The sequence below is a fragment of the Leptopilina boulardi genome, unplaced genomic scaffold, assembly GCF_019393585.1.
Source record: "Leptopilina boulardi isolate dan_hultmark-lab unplaced genomic scaffold, ZJU_Lbou_2.1 LbouV2_327, whole genome shotgun sequence".
NCBI lineage: Eukaryota > Metazoa > Arthropoda > Insecta > Hymenoptera > Figitidae > Leptopilina > Leptopilina boulardi.
Window position 1 is genome coordinate 1,940,667 of NW_026137893.1, and position 21,179 is coordinate 1,961,845.

Consider the following 21,179-nt stretch of genomic DNA (forward strand, 5'->3'; position numbering starts at 1 on the left):
AAGGATCTTTTATGGTTTTATGGCTTTTCATTGCAAAATTAAAAATTGTTACATTTGAAAAAAATGATTTTTAAATATTATATTCGTAATGTACATGTTAATACAATTACAACGATATAAAATTTTTTGCAAATATTTTTAAATTATTGAGAATTAATTTTAATTAATGGAGTATTTATTGTATAATCATTATGTAATTTTAGAGTTTTTACATAATGTTTTATATCATTGGAATCGTTAAAATCTATAAATTACAAATATAACATTTAAAAAAATATTTATTTAAATTTAAATAATTTTTTATTTTGCATTAAAAAGTCATAAAACCTGATGGACCCTCGAAAGGACCCTTCTGTTGGAAAAAGGGAATATATAATATAATAGAGTTATATGGTGGGTTTGAGTGGCCTTGGTACCTCTCTTGGAACCCTTTTTACAAAAAAAAATAAAACGTAGTGAGAAATCGTCACTTTTTAGAAAACGTCAGGCCCATAAAAACTATTTAAGTCAGAATTAGTCAGCAGCATCACAGAACATCAAAATAGTCTCAAAACGTCAGGATTTCTGACGTTTTGAGACTGATTTCTGATTTTATTTTTAGCAGGGAGGTACATAACCTCAACTATTTCGTGAGCACGAGATCACGCACAATTTTTTTTTCATTTTCAACTCGGCGACAGTTGGCCACACCATGCGTGCGCAACCAACTCCAACCGACTTGGACTTATTATTATTAATCGACTTATTATGATAAAAAAAAGTTGATAAAAGGGTAAATGAATGTTTATAGAGTAAATTCGTACAAAATTTGTAATTAATAAAGCAATAAATAATTAATAATGAATGGAAATGTGCGCGAGGTACCTGATCAGTTCAGCTGTACAATTATTTTCGTGCTATTTTCATGAAAAGAATATAAATTAACTGCAAAAACAATTGATATTTATAAAAAAAGTGTAAAATTGATTTAATTTTATTGTTTGCAATACGAATTATTAAATAATAATTAAGTTTTTATCAAATGTGAATAGTGTTGTGAAAACCTGTGAAAACTAATGAGTTACTACATTACCGATCGCATATGAGAGATGGCGCCACCAGTTTTTACAATACAGTGCGAGCATGTTTTCTTCCAAGCTTTTGCTTTGAAAGAAAATAAAAAGTGAATTTTAAAATGCAGAATAAAGTTATACAAATAATTATTGATTTCATAATTGTTTCTCGTCCAAAATTACGGACATGATTGCAGCTTTTTTGTTACACTCATCGAGAACTTTTTATTATCATATGCGATCGGTAATGTAGTAACTCATTAGTTTTCACAGGTTTTCACAACACTATTCACATTTGATAAAAACTTAATTATTATTTAATAATTCGTATTGCAAACAATAAAATTAAATCAATTTTACACTTTTTTATAAATATCAATTGTTTTTGCAGTTAATTTATATTCTTTTCATGAAAATAGCACGAAAATAATTGTACAGCTGAACTGATCAGGTACCTCGCGCACATTTCCATTCATTATTAATTATTTATTGCTTTATTAATTACAAATTTTGTACGAATTTACTCTATAAACATTCATTTACCCTTTTATCAACTTTTTTTTATCATAATAAGTCGATTAATAGCTTTTTTATACGTTTTTTTACATGTCTACCTAATGTCTACCTAAAGTCCGCTTAGTTAAGTAGACATTACGCAAATCGAATCCGCCAGGGTTTTTAAACATTTTCTTAATTCTATGTATCAAAATGGTTTAATTATTATATATAATCTATTTTTATGTTAAATTGTAGCTTTTGAAGCAATGAGTATTTTACCAAACGGTATTTTAATGAAAATATCTTCAATAACCTAGAAAAAAAATTTAAAAATCAATATAATTTGAGTTTCCCTCCAACGATTATTTTAATTTTCGTCTTAAAATGATCGTGAGGCATCACCGAACTGATATAAAAAAAAACCTGAGAAGGGTCATGCAGTTTAGGTTGAACCTAAACGAAGCTCACCGTGCGTAAGAATCTTAAATCTTTATGTGAAAAATTCGGTATTAGTGTAATATATAGGTATGAAAACACTTTGTTAACAGAGAAATTTTTACTTTACTCATCAATAATTCGAATATATAATATTAAATATGAATATAATTTTCGTCATTAAAAAACAGAATTAGATCTCATTTAGGTAAATTATTAAGTGAAAATTCTCATTGTAAGGATTTTTTACAAAGCCCTAAAGAAGTTCTTCGACTTCCTTTTTCACATGCTTTTGGAGGAGCAGTTATAATTGTATATTCTTTGGGAACACCACAATAAAGTTCATAATTATCATTAACAAGTAATTCATAGTAATCATTTGAACAAAATGGTCCCCTTGAATAAAGATGAGCACAAGTTCCATTAAATGGAACAACAGCGTATTCGTGACAAGGATTCTCTTCACATTTTGCATTTAATTCTCCACTAGGAAACACTAAATAATAATTAGTTGGACATGGACCTTGAAAGAAAACTTCATGACAAGAATTCGTTTCGGAATAATAAACAAATGGTTTGATGCAATCGCAAACCCATGTATTTGGTTCCAATCCTAGAACCGCTACCATTCTATGTGGACAGGTCTGTAAATTAAAAACAAAAATATAACATTTTTGAAAAATTTATTGTCCACATATTTGTAAATAATTTTAAATTTATTTATTTATTAACATAAACTGACATAAAAGAGTTTTTTTTTGTAGTGAAACACTAATGAAGGAATACTCAAATCGTTCATAAAATTACCTATATACATATATATCTTTATAAAATTAAAAATCAGTTTTTAAATAAAATAACAAAAAAATGAAAAAAATTTATTAAGCTCGAGTGTTTCTATTGGATAAGTTTAATTTAAATTGAAAAAAATTAGGCATATTAAAAATAGTTAATTATAGAAAAAATTTTTAAAAAATAATTTTTGTAGGAAAAAAAATTTAATATTTATTTTTTACCAAAATATCAACATCATGACACAATCCTTGCCAAAAAATTATAGACATAATGTAAAATTGAAGAATCCACATTATTTTTTTCCCCCTTAATTTAATGGAAAAATCACAATTTTCAAACAAATTAATTAATGATCAATTATCCTTGAAAGTCTGCGAGACACTGAAATCATTTGCTCATCAATTTTAGTTTTATAAACTATAAATAACAATCAGCATGTTCTCATACAATTCAAGGCTAACGAGAATTTATAATTTGTCAAAAAAAAAAAAAAAATTTGTTTTGTATTAATAAAATAAAAAATACTTTCTAAAGTTCAAAATAAATAAAAAGAATTTATTAAATAAAAATTTCGAAAGAACTGAATAATATTATATTATTATTATTATTATTTAGAGAATAATATTTTTATTACAAATTTTTTTTTTTTATAAAATTATATATTTCACTAGTGTATATCCTGAACTTACAATTGTTTTTTCTTAAATAAAATAAAAACGACAATTGTAAAATTTTGTAATTTTTTTTTTACGATTACAAAATTTTTTTACAAATTCCAAGAGCAATTCGTCGACTGCCAATTGGACATGTTTTTCCAGGCGCAGTTATAATTCCAAAAAATACAGGATACGAACAAATCAATTTAAAATCGAGAGTAACTAATAGAGCAGTTTGATTGTCTTTATCGCAAGGTGGTCCAAATTGTCCAAGGGAATGGCAGCCTCCCTTAAAAGGCACAAGACCATCATAGAAGCATGGATTTTCCTCACATTTTCCAAAATTATCATTATCCGAAAGTATTAAATATTGTCCCACAAGACATGGTCCTTGTCTGTATGGAGCGTGACATGAATCAGTTTTCGGAAAATATAAATATTTTATCATACAATCGCATATCCAAGTCGTGTAATTTTCATCCAGCGCATAGGGCAACATATTTTTATCTTCACATGTTGTCGAATTTGTCTGGAAAATTAAATAAAAAAAAAAAAAAAATAGTACATTCAGTCGTTTTTTATTTAAAATAATTTTTACTTTCTTTAAAAATAAAATTGAACTGGCGCCACCTGACGAACGCGTGGGGTAACTATTCAATAGATTCTAAAAATATATGATGTATTCCACGCCAAAGTGTGTAAGTCCATCTGCAATTGCATCTCCGATTTTTTTTTCTATTAGTACTAATTGAGACTAGCTTCCATGAATTTTTTTCAAATTTTTTTAGCAAGCCGTTTTCGAGTTATGAAATTTTGAAAATTGGAGAATAATTTAATTAATTTAATTTTTAATTTTAATTTATTTTTTCAATGCTCATAACTTCCTTAAAAATGCATCAATTTTAAAAGTCTTTTTTTTCAAAATGTGTGTTTTTAAACGTACTTTTCAACAAAAAAATCAAAAAATTTTTTTAACGATATTACTATCAAATTTTTGAGTTTTAATGATAAAAAGTCATTTTTCTCATTTGACGTACTGATCGATTTTTTTTCAAAATTTTTTCAAAAAAACTACTTCTTTTTACGAAACTTTTAAGCCTAGCCCGATAATGGGCAAACAATTTTTACAATATTTTTGGAATTTTTCAAAAATTTTTGAAATTTGAATTTTTTAAAAATATTTTTGGTTTTTTTTTAAACTACGTACTTTTATGTATTTTGATGCGCTGATTACGAAAATCATACTAACAATACCCAAAAATTTGATTTTTAGGGTGAAAACCATAAAAAAGTCCCAAAATTTATGGTTTCTTTCGTTTATTAGGTAAAATATGCAAAATTAAAAAAAATGTTCAAACAAAAGTTATAGATATTATTAAAATACATTTTTTTATCTAATGCATTTTTTTTAATTTTGCATATTTTACCTAATAAACGAAAAAAACTATAAATTTTGGGACTTTTTTATGGTTTTCACCATAAAAATCAAATTTTTGGATATTGTCACTAAATTTTCGTAATCAGCGCATCAAAATACATAAAAGTACATAGTATAAAAAAAAGCCAAAAATATTTTTAAAAAATTCAAAATTTTTTGAAAAATTCCGAAAATATTGTAAAAATTGTTTGCCTATTATCGGGCTAGGATTAAAAGTTTTGTAAAATGAAGTAGTTTTTTTGAAAAATTTTTGAAAAAAATCGATCAGTACGTGTCAAATGAGAAAAATTACTTTTTATCATTAAAAATCAAAAATTTGATAGTAATATCGTTTAAAAAAAAATTTCGATTTTTTTCTTGAAAAGTACGTTTAAAACACACACATTTAAAAAAAAAGACTTTTAAAATTAATGCATTTTTAAGGAAGTTATGAGCATTCAAAAATTAAAAGTCATGAAAATTCTCCAATTTTCAAAATTTCATAACTCGAAAACGGCTTGCTAAAAAAATTTGAAAAAAATTCATGGAAGCTAGTCTCAATTAGTACTAAAAGAAAAAAAAATCGGAGATGCAATTGCAGATGGACTTACACTTTGGCGTGGAATATATCATATATTTGCTTTAAAAACGTTCCTGAAGCGATTTTAAAATATTTACTTAAATATAAAGTACAAAATTACTTCATTTAATATATATACCACTGAAAATTATTTTCTAGTTCGAAGTGGCGCCACTTGACGAACGCGTGGGGTAACTATTAATAATTTGTATCACTGAAAACTGTTCCACTTTTTCATAACTAGAAGTGGCGTACGTCACTTTTTTAATAATTAAATAAATTAATTAGTTTCGAAAATTAAATAAAAAAAATAGTATTCAGTTTTTTAAATTGTGAAACGAGAAAATTAGAATTTTATATTTATTAATATTTTTTAGTTTTAATGTAAATTTCAATTAAACTTTAATTCAATTAAAATTGAAATATTTATTTATATTTTACATGCTTTAATAAATAAATTAAGTACCTCGATAGTTTATTTAATAATTAATAATAAATTACAATTTACGGATACAATAATTTTAAATATGAATTTTAGTATATTTTAATTAAAAAAAAATTTTTTTTTTTTTTTGACGTCAAAAATTGAGGAAACTCACCGCATAATCAATTAATTCGGCTCGAATTTGACAAATAATAAATGACACAAGAACAATTTGTAATTGCCTCATAATTATTAATAGGAAAGCAATTTTCCTGGAACTGATGTTATTTTCTCTTGATATAATAATTAAATTGCGAATAAAAGATATAGCCAGGTGATGAAACTCGACAGAATTATCAAATGAAACTGAATGCTTCTTCACAATATATATAAATTCATATTTCCAGAGTTGTAAAAAGGAGACTAATTTTAATAATTCCAAGGACAACTGGTATCAAATTTTTTCCTAATTTTTTTTTTTGCATTTTAATAATATTTTTTTTTTTAATAGTGTAAACATTTTTAATGTGTTGTCGGCGTATTCTTTCATTTATGAATTTTCTGTCTTTGCAATTTTTCAACATCAACATATTTCTGTTTTAATTAATTTAATTTTTAACACTTAAAAAACTGATTCAAATTATATATATATATTAAACATTTTTTTTTTTATTTATTTAATTTTTTTTCCTAATAAAAATTTGAAAACTATATTATTTTTGTCTCAAAAATTTGGAAATTAACAATTAAAATTTGTTTCTTAGAAAAATATTAATTTTATAACTAAAAATTTCTTAAAATTTAATTTTCTATGTGACGAATTGAATTTTAAATTGAAAATTTTGTTGTTTTCAAAAAAAGTATTGGAATTTTTAGTTTGAGAAAAAATAATTATATTCTTAATCTATTTATGAGACTTATTTAAAAAAAAAAAATTTATTATATGAAACTGAAAAATACTGAAATTAAAAAATGTCTTATATTTTAAAATATAAATTAGCAGTACAACTTTTTCGCTTACATTTTAAATTAATAACATTATAATTTTAAATAATAATAATAATAATAACTTAATAATAATAATAATAATAATAATAATTTTAATAATAAATTAACGTTATTAAACAAATATTTGCTTCTTAATTTTTTTCTAGCTTAAAATTTTAAGTTTCGGAAAAATGTTAAATTTTCTAATTTTTAAATTTAGTTATTTGTAATTTTTTTTTTTAATTATCAATATTTTGAAAAAAAAAAATTGTCGACGCCTGTTCTTAAGTGGCCGACTACTGTATCATTTACCCTAATATTGTAAACACTTGAAAAGTAAAATTAAAAAAAAATCATCGCTAATTAACTCCAGTCTTATTTAAAATAATTCAGCCTCTCAGATACTTTGTGAAATTTTTTTTTTACTAAATTTTCAAAAAAAAAAAAAAAAAAAAAAAAAAATGAAAATTAATGATAATAAAAATATGTAATTAGAGAAAAATGTTGTTTTTTTTTTAATTCCCCTAAAGGACATATTTACAATGTCCTGAGGAATTTCGACGACTACCGGGTGGACAAACTTTCATTGGCGCATTTATTATAACAAAATGTTCAACTCCCAAATCCATGCATTCAAGTTGATATGTTGTCCCGTTAATAATAAGCATTCCTTTCATGCCACAAATTCCGCCGATACTACCAATTCGACTGCATGTGCCATTAAATGGAACCTGATTTTCCTCTTGGCATAAATTGTCAATGCACTTTGGAATAACTTCATTGCGCGGTAAAACAACAATTTGTTTTAGCGGGCATGGACCACGTTTATAAAGTTCATGACAACTGTCCGAATCCGGAAAATAGACAAAATTCAATCTACAATCACAAATCCATGTGCTACTGTTTCCAGCTCCTGGATAAAGTAACATATTCTCAGGACATTGTCCTGGCGAATGTACCGGAATTCTTTCTGTTAACTGAAAAACAAAAAAAAAAACAAAATTATATTGCGTCAGAATTTCTCAAACGGATCATTTGAAATTTAATTTACATTTAAATTTTTAATTTAAAATGATTTAAAAATCAATTTTTTTTACTCTTAGTGTAATAAAAATAAATTTAACAAAAAAGAAATTTTTTTTTTTTTATTAAAGTTATTAGCAATTAAAATTTTTTTCCCTTATAATTCATTTGTTTTTATATTATTTTCAGAAATACATAATGTAAATTTGCATCTAGCTTAAAAATTGTAAATAATATTTTAATGGCAAAAAACACCACTTTCGCATAAACAGGAAAAAAATTCCTTATTTATCAGAGACTGTTTAAAAAAAAAAAAATTTTTATTTGACTGTCTATCCAATTCCTACTTAAAAAAAAAAAATTGATAGAAATTATATTAATTTTAAATTTAAAACAGATAATTTGTTAATCATTATAAAATATTTTTTATTCTTATTAATAAACATAATAATTAAATCTTCTCTTTATATTTTAAACGTCTATGATGATCTTTTCACGATATGAAAAAACTTGAAAATGACGAAATTCAAAACTTTATATATTTTTTTAAAATATTTGTGAAATAGAAAGTTTAAATATTTTTGTTTCAAAAGTTTCTAATGAATTTATAAAATTTTTCAGCATTTGTCAAAAATCAACACAAAAATTGATCAAACGAAACATTTAACAAAAATAATTAAAAAATATTAATCAAATAATTATTCGAATTTTTAATTAAAACTAATTTTTCATGTTTCTCTTTGTGACGAGATAAGAGAAAAAAAAATTATAAAAAAAATCTCTAAAATTGATATTTCAACTTGATTTAAAAAAAAAAAATAATAAAAATTCAATAAAAAAACTTACAACTGGTCCGCCAGGATTTCCAATATTTCCGCTCACGTGGTTCGTTGTACCTTCAATTGGAAATGCAATGTCCTGACTCCAGATTTGCCAGAAAATTGCAGCCGTAACAAAAAATTGTAGAATAATTTTCATATTTTTTCTTTATAAAAGAAAATATATCAAAAAAAAAAAAAAAATAGAAAAATAGAAAAAAAATAAAATAAATTTGGGGTGAATAACTTATTATAATGTTAACTTCCCACTGAGAAAGTTGAGACTGAGAATCTGAGTTTATAGTGAGAGAAGATTATCGTCGAGCATTGCCTCTCAAGGCAAACTACATATACAAAAAGAGAAGAAAATAAAACGGTCGAGTTGAAGTTACACACAAATACGCTCATCTCATTTGAATTGAAATAAAAAAAAAAAAAAAGTAACCGGATTTTTATATTATTCATTCTCCAGTTACGTCAGTGATAAATAAATTAATGAAACAAACACACGCGAGAAATACTTAGCGGGACAGTGCACTTGAACTTGAGATACATTCACGCGACTAATTTTCAAAAAAAAAAAATTAACATTTCCCAAGAGAGAAAAAAATGAAAATTTTTCATTTGTAACACAAATAAATACAAAAGAGTTATTTTTATAAAATTCATTCAATAAGGATATAAATATTTTCCTTATATAATTTTATACAATAAATTATTTACAAGAACAAAAACATTTCCTTCTGATTCACAAAAGGATAAATTCCTTTATTGATAAGGAAATGAAATTGTCGAATCTCTTTTTTCTAATTACGTCCTTATATTATACACATTTGTTTTATTGCTTCAATTTAATTGTAAAATATAGTGACACTTCATATAAAATATGCAACAATTTTTTTTTTTTATTAAAATTATTATTTACAATTAGTTATAAGAGATTTTTTTTATTTTTTTTTTTTTTTTGAAGTTAATTGAAAAAATTTCATATGAAATGTCCCATAAGCAATTCTTTTTTTCCTTGTTGAAAAAATATTTTTTATCATTTATAAAGTCGTAACAAAATTAAATAATTTTAATTCAAAAACAAATAAGAGCTAAATACATCCCATTTCATGAAAAGCATCCTCCATTGAAGAATAAAAATCGGACGATAAAGTAAGAAAATAACACTCTTTGAATTCTGGCCAAGAGCTAAATTCTTTATAAAGATCCAAAAGTTGTTTCACATCTAAATCTTGAAATTCCGTGTAAATAGTAAAATTACGCATTATTAATCGTGGTCCACAACCGGGTATCCAATTTCTGTAAAATGAAAGAAATATTATTGGTTAAAAAAAGAATTTTTAATTAATTAATTATTTTAAGTAATAAAAATTATAATATAGTAAATTCACATTCTAATAAACAAAATTTTCATGTTGTTTGCCAATTGTAATTTGTAAATTACATGAAATAACTTTTATATTGCGTCTCGGATTTTTGAAAAAAATTTCTATTTTTTAAATTTAAGAGATTTTTCCTCGCTAATACCGTCAAAGTCAACTTCGGAATTTTATATGAAAAGTACTGGAAAAATATCAAATTTCTAAAAATCCTACTAAAATTATAATTTTTGAAATTTTCAATTCAAACTTTTGTTTCAAAAAATTATTATTCTCACATTTTTTTATAATTTGAAAATCTCTTGAATTATTTTCATTAGGATTAGGGAAAATAATTTAAATTCAAATTCAAAATAAAAAAAAAAAAATTTTACATTACTTACTCTAAAGCCGGTATTACTCTTGTGTGCGATATTTGCATATGATATTTGATAAAATAATAATATGTGAGTAAATCCGCTTGACTTATGTTGTCGTATAAATCAATTTTTGGCTCAATTCTTACAAAATAAACATATTCATATTTCAATTTTCTTAAATTTTTATTATTTGTTTGATTCAAATAAGTTTTTTTATAAAGCCAAGGTAGAAAAGATTTTCTTGGTAATGTCTCAATTTTCTCATAATCAAATAGACTTTGAAATATAACACTTCGACAATTATAGGTTCCTGTCTGTTTTGGTGATATATATTTCTGAAAAAAAAAAAATTATATTTTGTAAGATTATTTGCTGTAGATGATTATTAAAAATAAAATAAAAGTTTATAATTATTATAATAATAATGATGAATTTTCATGTAGGACAAATTTAAATTTATTAAAGAGAATTTTCATTATTTTAATTTTTTAACAAAATTGAAAATTTTTAAATAAAATTTTGTCTTATGAGGAAAAAATTTATTTAAAAAATTTACAAAGAAATTATAAAATTACCAAGTTTTTACTAGCGAAAAACGATATTAATCGTAACAAAAACAAAAAATTCAGGAATAAAAAAAATATGTTCTTGAAATTAAAAATAAAAAAAATTTTTAATTTCAAAAAAATAATTAATTTACGAAGTATTTAATACACATAACATAAAAATGACTTTTTTTGACTAAAATTTTTGTCGTGTTTTAGAAATTTTATATAATACCATTCTCAGGGTGTTCAGTAACTTTTTTTTTTAATCAAGGTCTTTTGAAGATTTCTAATATTCAAAATTATTTTTTTCAAGGTTAACCTTTCACGTAATAACTCATAATCCTTTAAATTTGAATTTTTTTGTGATATCGAAAAACTATGATTCTTTAATACTTTCACAATTTAATTTTTTATATATTTTTCAATTAAAATTCTTCGAATATTCAATATTATATTAAAAAAATTTTTTTTCTAAAATTCTTATTCTCAATTATTTAATTAAAATTGTAATTCAAATTTTTCAGAAACTTAATTTTTTCAAAAATTTTGAATAAATTCTTCAAAAACTAAATAATTTACATAAATAATTAATTTTCTAAATAAATTTTAAAAAAACATACTAATTAAAATAATTTAATTTAATTATTTAAAAAAATTTTTAATTTAAAATTTTTGCTTTTAACGCATTAATTTTAAATCCCAGGGAATTGTATTTTTTGTAAAATAAATTTATAGATATTATATAAATAAAAAATTAAATTTTTATTAAAATATTAATAACTTTGATTTTTTAAAACTCAGTTTTTGTTAAAAAAAAATCACATTTAATTCCTTAGATTTGAATTTTTTCTGCTTAAGTTAGAATCAGACAAAGAATCGGAAAAAAAGTTAGTCCAACTGTTTATTTTTGTATTAAAAAAAAAAAAATGATTTAAATTTTAAAAAAGGTTCGGTGAAATTTTAAATAATTTAATTTTAAACAATTAGACATTGCATAAAAATTTTAAATTTTAATTTAAATACAATTTCTAATTGTTTAAAATGTTAAAAATTAAATTATTTAAAATTTTTTACTTTTTTAAAATTTCAAGAGAAATTTATTTACTTCTGTTCCGATTCTTAGTCTGATTTTTTTTTTTAAGTTTCCGTTAAAATAAGATTTTTATAATTAAAAAAAAAATGGTAACATTTTTAGAAACTTTTTTTTTCTCCTTTTTTTTGAAAATAAATGTATTTTTAAAAAATAAGAAAACAATTTCACACCTCCCAAATTATTGGATCTATCATTAAATAGAAAACAATTCTTCCTCGTTTCATGAATGTATTTTGAAAAAGAACACTCATTATCAAGTGTTTTATAAAACTTTCATTTGTTATAGTACCAATTACTGTCATATATGGTTTATCCTTCCATTCCCTTATTTTTGTTCCCTTTAACAATTTTTCCTCATCATTCGTTGATCCTCGAAAATCTCGAAATACAATTGTCCAAAGATCAAATAAATTCTTTTTACGTAATTCTAAACGTTCTTCATTTTTTTTGACAATATTTTGTAATCGAGAATTTGGATTTAAAAAAAATTCAAATGTTTCATAAAGATGAATTTTTGAAATTGACTTTTTTAATAAATTTTCCGTCAATAATCCCCAACCGGGATTAACTTCAGCAATAAACATATCAGGATCTGATGTAAGTGCATCTTCCAATTTATTAGCAATTTTTTCTGCCAAATTACTATCAATAAGAAACAAAGCGGCTGGATTTCTTGATCTTCTGTTCATAGGATTTGGCATATTATTAATTAGTTCTTCTGAATTTACAGATTTTAAATATTTTTTAATTTCAGTTTTAGTTATACCCTCCTTCTTTTTATATGTAGTTTTCTTTGGTTTTTCATTTTCGGAATTATTGTTTACATCCATATTTTCGGGTATTTTATTTTCTACAACAATAAAAAAGAGAAAATAAAAATATAATTAATTTTATTTTATTATTGTTAGTTAATTTAATTAATAGTGATTAATTGAAAAATGTTATTTAAATATTTATTGAAAATGGAAAAAAAGTAAACAAAATTTTAAAAAGATTTTTTCCTTTTAATTTGAAGAAAAAAATAATAATAAATCTTGTATTCAATTGATAATTCTTTAGTTTTACTTTCGAAAAAAAGTTTTTTTTGATTATTTCTTTAAAATAAAATACGAAGAATGTGAACAACAATTTTGTGAAATTAATTTTGTATATTAATTAAAAATATTGTTTTTAAATTAAAAGAATAATATAAATATTGCTTATGTTCAATTTATAATTTTATTAATTATATTCAAAATTAAATTATATTATAATTTATCGAAAATATTATTGAGAGAATGTTTCAATTTCAATTAATTTAAAACAATTGAAAAATAGTAATCTATTAAAATTCCTAATAGAAAAATTAAAATTTAAATATTCAAAATATAAAAATAAAAATTTTGTAATTATATAATTTACTTACTTAACAATTTAAATAAATTAACAATGCAATACGCTTTTATTTATTTTATGTATAGTTTTCTAGTAACAAATAAAATTAATTTTTAACCAATTTTAATAATTTTTTAAAAATATTTTATAGATAAAAATTAATTTTTCACTTTCATATTTATTTTTAAAATTAATAAATATTAGATTATTTTTTCAATTTATTGGAAGAATAAAAATTGAAAAATACTTATAGAAAAGAAAATCGCAATAAAATAAAAAAACAATGAAATTTATTAGAAAATGAATTTTTTTTCTTTATAGGAATTTTATTAAAAACATAAATTTAAAATTTGTTTAAATAAAACAATTTAAATTTAATATTTATAAGTAATAAATAAAATAAATATTAAAAACAAACCTTCATTTTTCTTTATTATTGCAGCACAACATCGAATAGAATTTTTTATTGTCGTGGAAAATTGATCTCTGATAAGTTTTAACATTATTGAATTTTGTAAAATCATATACGAAATATTCTTTTGAAGACATGTATATAAATATAAATATTTATTGGAATGTTTAAGTCGCGATAATAAAAAAAAATTTACTTTTTTCTCGTATAATATATTAAAGTTGAATTTTTTCACTAAAAAAATTCGAAAAATTATTAAAATTAGATGTAAAATTATCCATTTTATTAATTAGACACAATGTCAAATTTAAGTAAAGGTGTTTTTTCGTTTTTACAAAAGTTAATAATTTCACAAACAAAATTAGAGAATTTTTATATCGCCGAGATTTTGAGAAAATAACAACAAACTTTTTGTGGTTAGGTTTTCCACATGTTATTATGCTTTCAAACTAACCTTACCTTACCTATACCTCGCATGTATTCCGAGTAATGTTTACATCTGCCTGTGGATTTTAATATTTGTAATTTTTTGACGTACAAACTTTATTTGTTTTATTGTTTTTATTTGTTGTCTAAAATTGTTAAAATTCTATTCTTTATAACTTTAAAAAAAATTGTGTTCTTGACATAAGTTTATTGTTTGCATTTAGAAAATTATATTTCGACCATTGTAAGTAAAATATTCTTTTATTTTTTTTGAAAATAATAGTTTTAAAACTTATTTTATACTTTAGCTATTATTAATAATTTATTTTTATTTATTTATAATAGATTTTAATTCAAAATATATACATCGCGTATATAAACTTTTTAGGTTATGTTAACAGAATTTATCATTTGTACTTTTTTGCTATATATGAATAATAATAATTATAAAATATTAATAATTATAAAATAATAATAATAATAATAATGATTTATAATTATATAAGTTATTATTTAATTGAGTATAATTATAAAGATTTTTCATTAATTTGACTCAGTAATTCAAAATAATTTCAATTATTTTCATTGAGTAATTGAAGATAATTATAATTATTTAAAAAACTTGATTAAAAATTTAAAGATATTTTCAATAATTTGGTTAAATATATTAGGATAATTTTCAATTATTTAATTAAATATTTTAATGTAATTGCAATTTTTTTTTGTATTAAATTTTTCAAAATAATTTCAATTATTTTATTAAACAATTACAGGGTGTCTAACGGTCAGGGAAGTCAGGGAAAAGTCAGAGAATATAAATGGTCAGGGAAAAATCACAGAAAAGTCAGGAAATTTCTTTAATTTTCTGGAATTTTTTTATGAATAAATTAAAGTAACTATTAGTTTCAAAAAATTTTTTACTTTTTTCCTAAAGCAAATGCAAATTAAAAATTTGGCCTTCACACTCAATTATTAAGCATGTGATATATCTTATATTCATTAAGTAAATAATTATTTACTACTATTTATTGAATCTAATAAATGATTTTTTAAACTTGGATAACAATTAATTAATTTTTTTCAGTGAAATATTTGGTTTTTTTAATATAAAATAAAAATTATTTGATACAATTTTATTTTATCGGTTCAATTTCAAATAAATTAAATTATTTCATTAATACGAATAATTTATTATTTAATGCCAATACCCACATTTAAATTATAAACATTTTTACGGCGTCGAATATTAAATTATCGAATTTCTATTTAGCAAAATTGTATAAAGTGAATTTTATATTATGCAAAATTTTCAATTTACATTAAACTAAAATTCGATTTAAAAGAATTTCTATTTAGCAGAACACTTATAAAGCATTTTTTCTAATACTTTATTTTAAAAATTTTAAATTAATATAATTTCAATTTAACAAAATTTATGTCTATAAAAATTGACAAAAAAAGAACTAAGTAGAATTTATTTTTTATAATCCCTCAATAAATTTATTTCTCCTAAATAATTTTAATATTATCTTTTTTTTTTCATTAATTTTTACTAAATTTTAATAAAATATATAAAATGAAAATAAAAAAAAATATAAAATAAAAAATTAATATTTTTTTTCTAAATTAACTTGAATAAATTAATATATTATTTATATTGTAGTGGTAGTATTTTATTCTTGTAATACTATGTACATAGTTTTAACATTTTCAAATCCCTTACATATAAATATAAATATTATTTATATTGTATTTTTTGAGAGCCTCAAACTCTACATTGGTAGAGAGAGAGTAAATAAAAATATATAATTTATAATTATAAACAAACTTAATATATATAAATTATTAAAAAAAATTTACCATTATGCTTATTAAATTTCATTGTATAATTACGCATTTATTCGTTTATTGAACCTTGAGTGGAAGGTCGATTTTTTTTTACTAAATATATACTTTGTATTTTTTGGTCTCGTAATTATTTGTTGACGTATTTCTATATAACGGGAAAAAAAAATTAGAAAGTATTATACTTTTGTCTATAATTATATTTCCTCACACTCAGTGGTTTACAGAACAGACAAAGCAGTTTAATCGATTTTAAAGAAAGATTTAAAAAAAAAAAAATGGCTCAAAGTGCAACCCTTTTGGCAAGAATAGTTGCATCTTCTGTGATTGTTGTGAATAGAGCGGGAAAAATAATACGTGATGTAATGAGTCGCGGTGAATTGAATATAATTGAAAAGGGTAAAAATGATTTACAAACTGAAGCCGATCGTTCAGCTCAAAAATGTATTATTTCATCGCTCAGTAAACATTTTCCAAATATAACAATTATTGGCGAAGATAATTCTGCCTCCTGTGAAATTCCTTCGGATTGGATTGTCACCGATATGGATCAAGAGATACTCACTCTTAAATTACCTGAATCTCTCGATAATATCGAGGCAAAAAATATATGTGTTTGGGTCGATCCACTTGATGGTAAGTAGATATTTTTAATTTATTATTTATTATTTTTTACTTTATTAATTTTTAATAAATTATTTATTTTTTTAAATTTAATGATTTAATTTTATTGAAACAGACAAAATTTAAATTGCTTAAAAAAATTATATTTAACTGGGTATTATTTTCAGTTAAATTATTTACTAAATTTAGTTTAGTAATTAATCACTAATTAATATAAATAAATTATAAATTTATTTATATTAATACAGATAACTTTAATAAATTAAGTTTATTCATATCTTTTTAATTAGAATTTTTACATTAATAAATTATTAAACATCTGACAATTAACATTTTTTTGTAATGTTTTAAATTATTTATTTATTTATTCAAACATATGGACCTATTTCTACAAAGTATGTATTATTATTATTTTTATTATTATAATATATTATTTAATACTAGCAAAATTAAACGCGCGCAAGCGCTTCAAATTGAGTATTTAATTGTTTGTTATAAAGAAATTAAAGATTAATATTATCAATAATAATTTAATTTAATAGAATATTATTACATATTAAATGATAATAATGGAAATTATATATTTACAGGCCTCGGATTATACGACTTTTTCCGACTTTTTTCAAAAATACGACTTTTATCGACTTATTTTAATAAAATGTGACATTTTTTTTACATTTGAAAAAAAATGTAAATAAAATACATTTTTTTAGTATAAAATGTAGATCTTCTTCAGATCTTCTTCAATTCAATTATTTAACAAATTTTGAACTAAAATGATTCTTCACTAAATTAATTATTTTTAATAATTTTAATGAAATACATCACAAATTCAATTATATCAAAATTATTTTTCAATTAAAATTTTTATGAAATTTAACAATTGTTTATAATTTTAAAAAATTTATCACAATAAAATTGAATTATTTTTCAAAAATTTCAATTCAAAATAAACTAAAATTCAATTATTACCCGAAATTTTAATTCAAAATCAATTAAAAATCAAATAATTATCCAAAATTTTCAGTTTAAAATTTAATTATTTACCAAGTTTTAAATTTAAAATAAAATAAAATTCAATTATTTTCTAAAATTTCTATTCAAAATTAATTATCCAAATTTTCAATCAAAAATGAACTTAAATTAAATTATTATTCAAAATTTCAATTGAAATTCAATTATTTTCTAAAATTCCAATTAAAAATCAACTAAAATTCAATTCTATTCGAAAATTTTAATTCTAAATTAATTAAAATTCAATTTTTTTCAAAAATTTCAATTCAAAATCAACTAAAATTCAATTATTTTCCAAATTTAAATTCAGAATCAACTAAAAGTTAACTAAAATACAATTATTTTTCAAAATTTTAATTGAAATTTAAATATTTTCAAAAATTTCCAAAATTTCAATTCAAAATACACTAAAGTTCTATTATTTTCAAAAATTTCAATTCAAAATCAACTAAAATTCAATTGTTTTCTAAATTTCAATTCAAAATCAACTAAAATTTAACTAAAATAAAATTATTTTCCAAAATTTTAATTGAAATTTAATTATTTAAAAAATTTTCAATTTAAAATCAATCAATTACTTTCAATTGAAAATGAACTGAAATTCAATTATTTTCCAAATTTAAAATCAATTAAATTTTCGTTATTCTCAAAAATTTGAATTCAAAATTAATTGAATTTTCAATAATTTGAATTTAACAGCATCTAAAATTTAATTATTTCTAAAATTTTCCATCGAAATTTTTTTTTTTGAAATTTAGTAAGTTCAATTATAACTCTAAGGAAATTCAATTATTTTTAACTATTTTAATAATATTCTTTGAAAATTCAACTATCTGAAACCATTTTTCAATTAAAAATGATTTTCAAATTATTGTATTTTGTCCACATTTTCTAATAAATTTTTAGTGAAATCATCTAAAATTTTAATTACAAAACACTTAAAGTTTCAATTAATTTCAAATCTTTGAAAATTCAATTAAATTTAAAAAATGTTTTCCAAAAATTGTTTAATAAATTATTTTTAGTTCTGTAAAATTTAATAATTGTTTGAAAATTAACAATATCTTTTGAAATTTAATTATTTCTAAAAATTTCAACTTTAACCCTTCGAAAAGGATTATTATGAAAAAAAATTTTTTTATTTAAAAATCTATAAAATATTTTTGTTAAAATAAAAAACAAATCCACTTTTTATTGGAATATAAATCGACTAAAACGACTTTTTTGTGTCTTTAAGTTGATTCGAGGCCTGTGTTTTTATAATTAATATTTACTTAATAGGTATTCGCTGGCCCCTATAGTACCTTAAAAATTAATTTTGAAAAATAAATTTTTTTCAAATTACTATCTTGTACGAAATTTCCTGGCGCATCTTTTTTCTCATCATAAATTTTTTGTATTTGTATAGAATTTTTGAATCAATATACAACTTTAAAAAAAATTTCGTTGGTAAACGTTGTGTACTTCAGCTTCGTGAATTGAATTTTCGAATTTGGAATTTTAAAGAAACTTATTCCGAAATTTGGAAACACAATTATACAACTTTGGCAAAAATTAGAAAAAGAATTGTCAAAATTTGACACGTCATAAGATTGCTATTCAAAAAAACAAGTGAAATCAGAAAAGGCCAACTTCAAGTTAGGACAGAAGGACAGACCAAGCATTTTATTATTATATAATTTTCTTTATATATTCAAAAACATAACATTTTTATTTTTTAGAAATTTTTAAAAAATTGTAATTTAAAATTAGAAATTAGAAAATTTTCGATATAATATTTAGTTTTATTTTGACTGTGTTTATATATTATACTGAAGTAATCGTAAGAATAGTAAATGAAAATGAAAATAAAAAGACAAAAGAATTTGAAAATAATTTTTAATAATTATAATTATCCAGGAACTTCAGAATATACTCAGGGTCTAGTTGAGCATGTAACCGTTTTGGTGGGCGTTGCTGTTGGCAAAAGGGCAGTTGCCGGTATTATTCATCAACCTTATTATAAAAATGACAATAATGGAAGTTTGGGTAGAACAATTTGGGGTATTGACGGCGTGGGCATTGGTGGTTTTAAGAATATTTCTCCACCAATTGGAAAGAGAATCCTCACAACTAGTCGGTATGATTTTTATTAACTTATTTGCAAATTTTATTTTAAAATGGAACTTTCTCTCAAATATTATAAAATTGTTACTGTAACGAATTTTTGTTTAACTGAATTTTTATTTTATCGACTTTGAATTTTACATAAACTATTATTATTTTTACACATAATAGTCATTAAAAGGAATTTTTATTTTACAGAAATAATTTTTTTTAGCCGAATTTTCATTTGCTCGAATTTACATTTTACAGAATTCTTAAAATGCCGAATTTTTATTTTACAGAACTTTCATTTGTCCGAAAATTGCAGAAAAATTTTGATGCGAATTTAAAAATTAACCACTCTTAATTTTGTTGATAATTTCGGATTAATTTTAAAATTCGCGTCCAAATTTTTCTGTAAACAAAATAAAAATTCATTTAAGTAACAATTCTGTAATATATAATAATTCGTTTTATTGGAATTTCTGTTAAATAATAATTGGGAAAAATAAAAATTTTACTAAAAAAAAATTCTAGGTAATGAAATTTGGTCAATTAATGTTTCTATAACAAAATAATTTTAGAGCTTATTTAATATATTATTTTTATTTCTCCAATAGATCGCATTCCAATGAGACTGTAGAAAAAGCTGTGAATTCTTTGGAGCCTACTGAAGTTTTACGAGTCGGAGGTGCAGGACATAAAGTAAGATCAATTTTAATTAGTTTATTTTTTTTTTAAATTAGAATCGTTTCGGAAATAATTATTATCTCTAATTTCTACAAAATTTGGAAAAACTAAATTTATTACTAAAATTTGATGAAATAATTTAATTTTTTTTCAGGTGATGTTATTGTTAGAAGGAAAGGCTCACTGTTATGTTTTTGCAAGTAAAGGATCAAAAAGATGGGACACATGTGCACCGGAAGCAATTCTTCATGCAGTTGGTGGAAAACTTACAGATCTTCTTGGACAAACTTATAATTACGATTCGAAAACTGATTTTCCAAATATTGGAGGAGTTTTAGCCACTGCACCTGATGAAGATCATCGTTGGTATTTAAATCACATTCCAGACGAAATAAAACAGAAATTTCAGTAAATTATTTTCATAGTTAGATGAATTTTAAAAAATTTTATTTTATTATTTTAATTTCTCTTTATAATTCTAAAAGAGAGTAATTTTTATTTATATACGACGCAATTTTTTTCATTTCTATTTTATTAAAATATAAATGATAAAATTTTGTACCTAATTTATTATTTTAACAGATAAAATGTGTTTCTTTTTAGAAATAAACATTCCATTTTAATTTTTTAAAACATCTT

At 21.5% G+C, this 21,179-nt stretch overlaps 5 protein-coding genes across 7 annotated transcripts; 1 reads left to right on the forward strand and 4 right to left on the reverse strand.

The window, feature by feature from the left end:
- Positions 1-2,215: 2,215 nt before the first annotated feature.
- On the reverse strand, positions 2,216-3,601 carry LOC127285020 (uncharacterized). The gene is made up of 2 exons (XM_051310780.1): positions 3,002-3,601; positions 2,216-2,629 (listed from the first exon to the last, which is right to left on the reverse strand). The coding sequence occupies exons 1-2, from the start codon at positions 3,071-3,073 to the stop codon at positions 2,216-2,218; spliced, it is 486 nt and encodes a 161-aa protein (XP_051166737.1). The 5' UTR covers positions 3,074-3,601.
- LOC127285019 (uncharacterized) lies at positions 3,436-6,459 on the reverse strand. Its single transcript, XM_051310779.1, has 2 exons — positions 6,033-6,459; positions 3,436-3,965 (listed from the first exon to the last, which is right to left on the reverse strand). The coding sequence occupies exons 1-2, from the start codon at positions 6,102-6,104 to the stop codon at positions 3,534-3,536; spliced, it is 504 nt and encodes a 167-aa protein (XP_051166736.1). The 5' UTR covers positions 6,105-6,459; the 3' UTR covers positions 3,436-3,533.
- Positions 6,460-7,285: 826 nt separating this feature from the next.
- LOC127284845 (dimethyladenosine transferase 2, mitochondrial) lies at positions 7,286-14,216 on the reverse strand. Its single transcript, XM_051310540.1, has 5 exons — positions 13,863-14,216; positions 12,241-12,920; positions 10,454-10,764; positions 8,714-9,990; positions 7,286-7,821 (listed from the first exon to the last, which is right to left on the reverse strand). Exons 1-4 carry the CDS (start codon positions 13,966-13,968, stop codon positions 9,783-9,785), a joined length of 1,305 nt encoding a protein of 434 aa, XP_051166497.1. The 5' UTR covers positions 13,969-14,216; the 3' UTR covers positions 7,286-7,821; positions 8,714-9,782.
- Positions 7,369-8,845, reverse strand: LOC127284857 (uncharacterized). The gene is made up of 2 exons (XM_051310554.1): positions 8,714-8,845; positions 7,369-7,821 (listed from the first exon to the last, which is right to left on the reverse strand). The coding sequence occupies exons 1-2, from the start codon at positions 8,843-8,845 to the stop codon at positions 7,369-7,371; spliced, it is 585 nt and encodes a 194-aa protein (XP_051166511.1).
- Positions 14,217-14,335: 119 nt separating the features above from the next.
- On the forward strand, positions 14,336-21,094 carry LOC127284846 (3'(2'),5'-bisphosphate nucleotidase 1). Of its 3 annotated transcripts, XM_051310541.1 has the most exons (6): positions 14,336-14,526; positions 15,056-15,174; positions 16,345-16,763; positions 19,665-19,884; positions 20,471-20,555; positions 20,695-21,094. In XM_051310541.1, exons 2-6 carry the CDS (start codon positions 15,101-15,103, stop codon positions 20,950-20,952), a joined length of 1,056 nt encoding a protein of 351 aa, XP_051166498.1. In that variant the 5' UTR covers positions 14,336-14,526; positions 15,056-15,100; the 3' UTR covers positions 20,953-21,094. The 3 variants fall into 3 exon arrangements, with proteins under 3 accessions (XP_051166498.1, XP_051166500.1, XP_051166499.1); XM_051310543.1 differs by lacking the exon at positions 15,056-15,174; XM_051310542.1 differs by lacking the exon at positions 14,336-14,526 and having other exon boundaries at positions 16,355-16,763.
- The last annotated feature ends 85 nt before the right edge of the window (positions 21,095-21,179 follow it).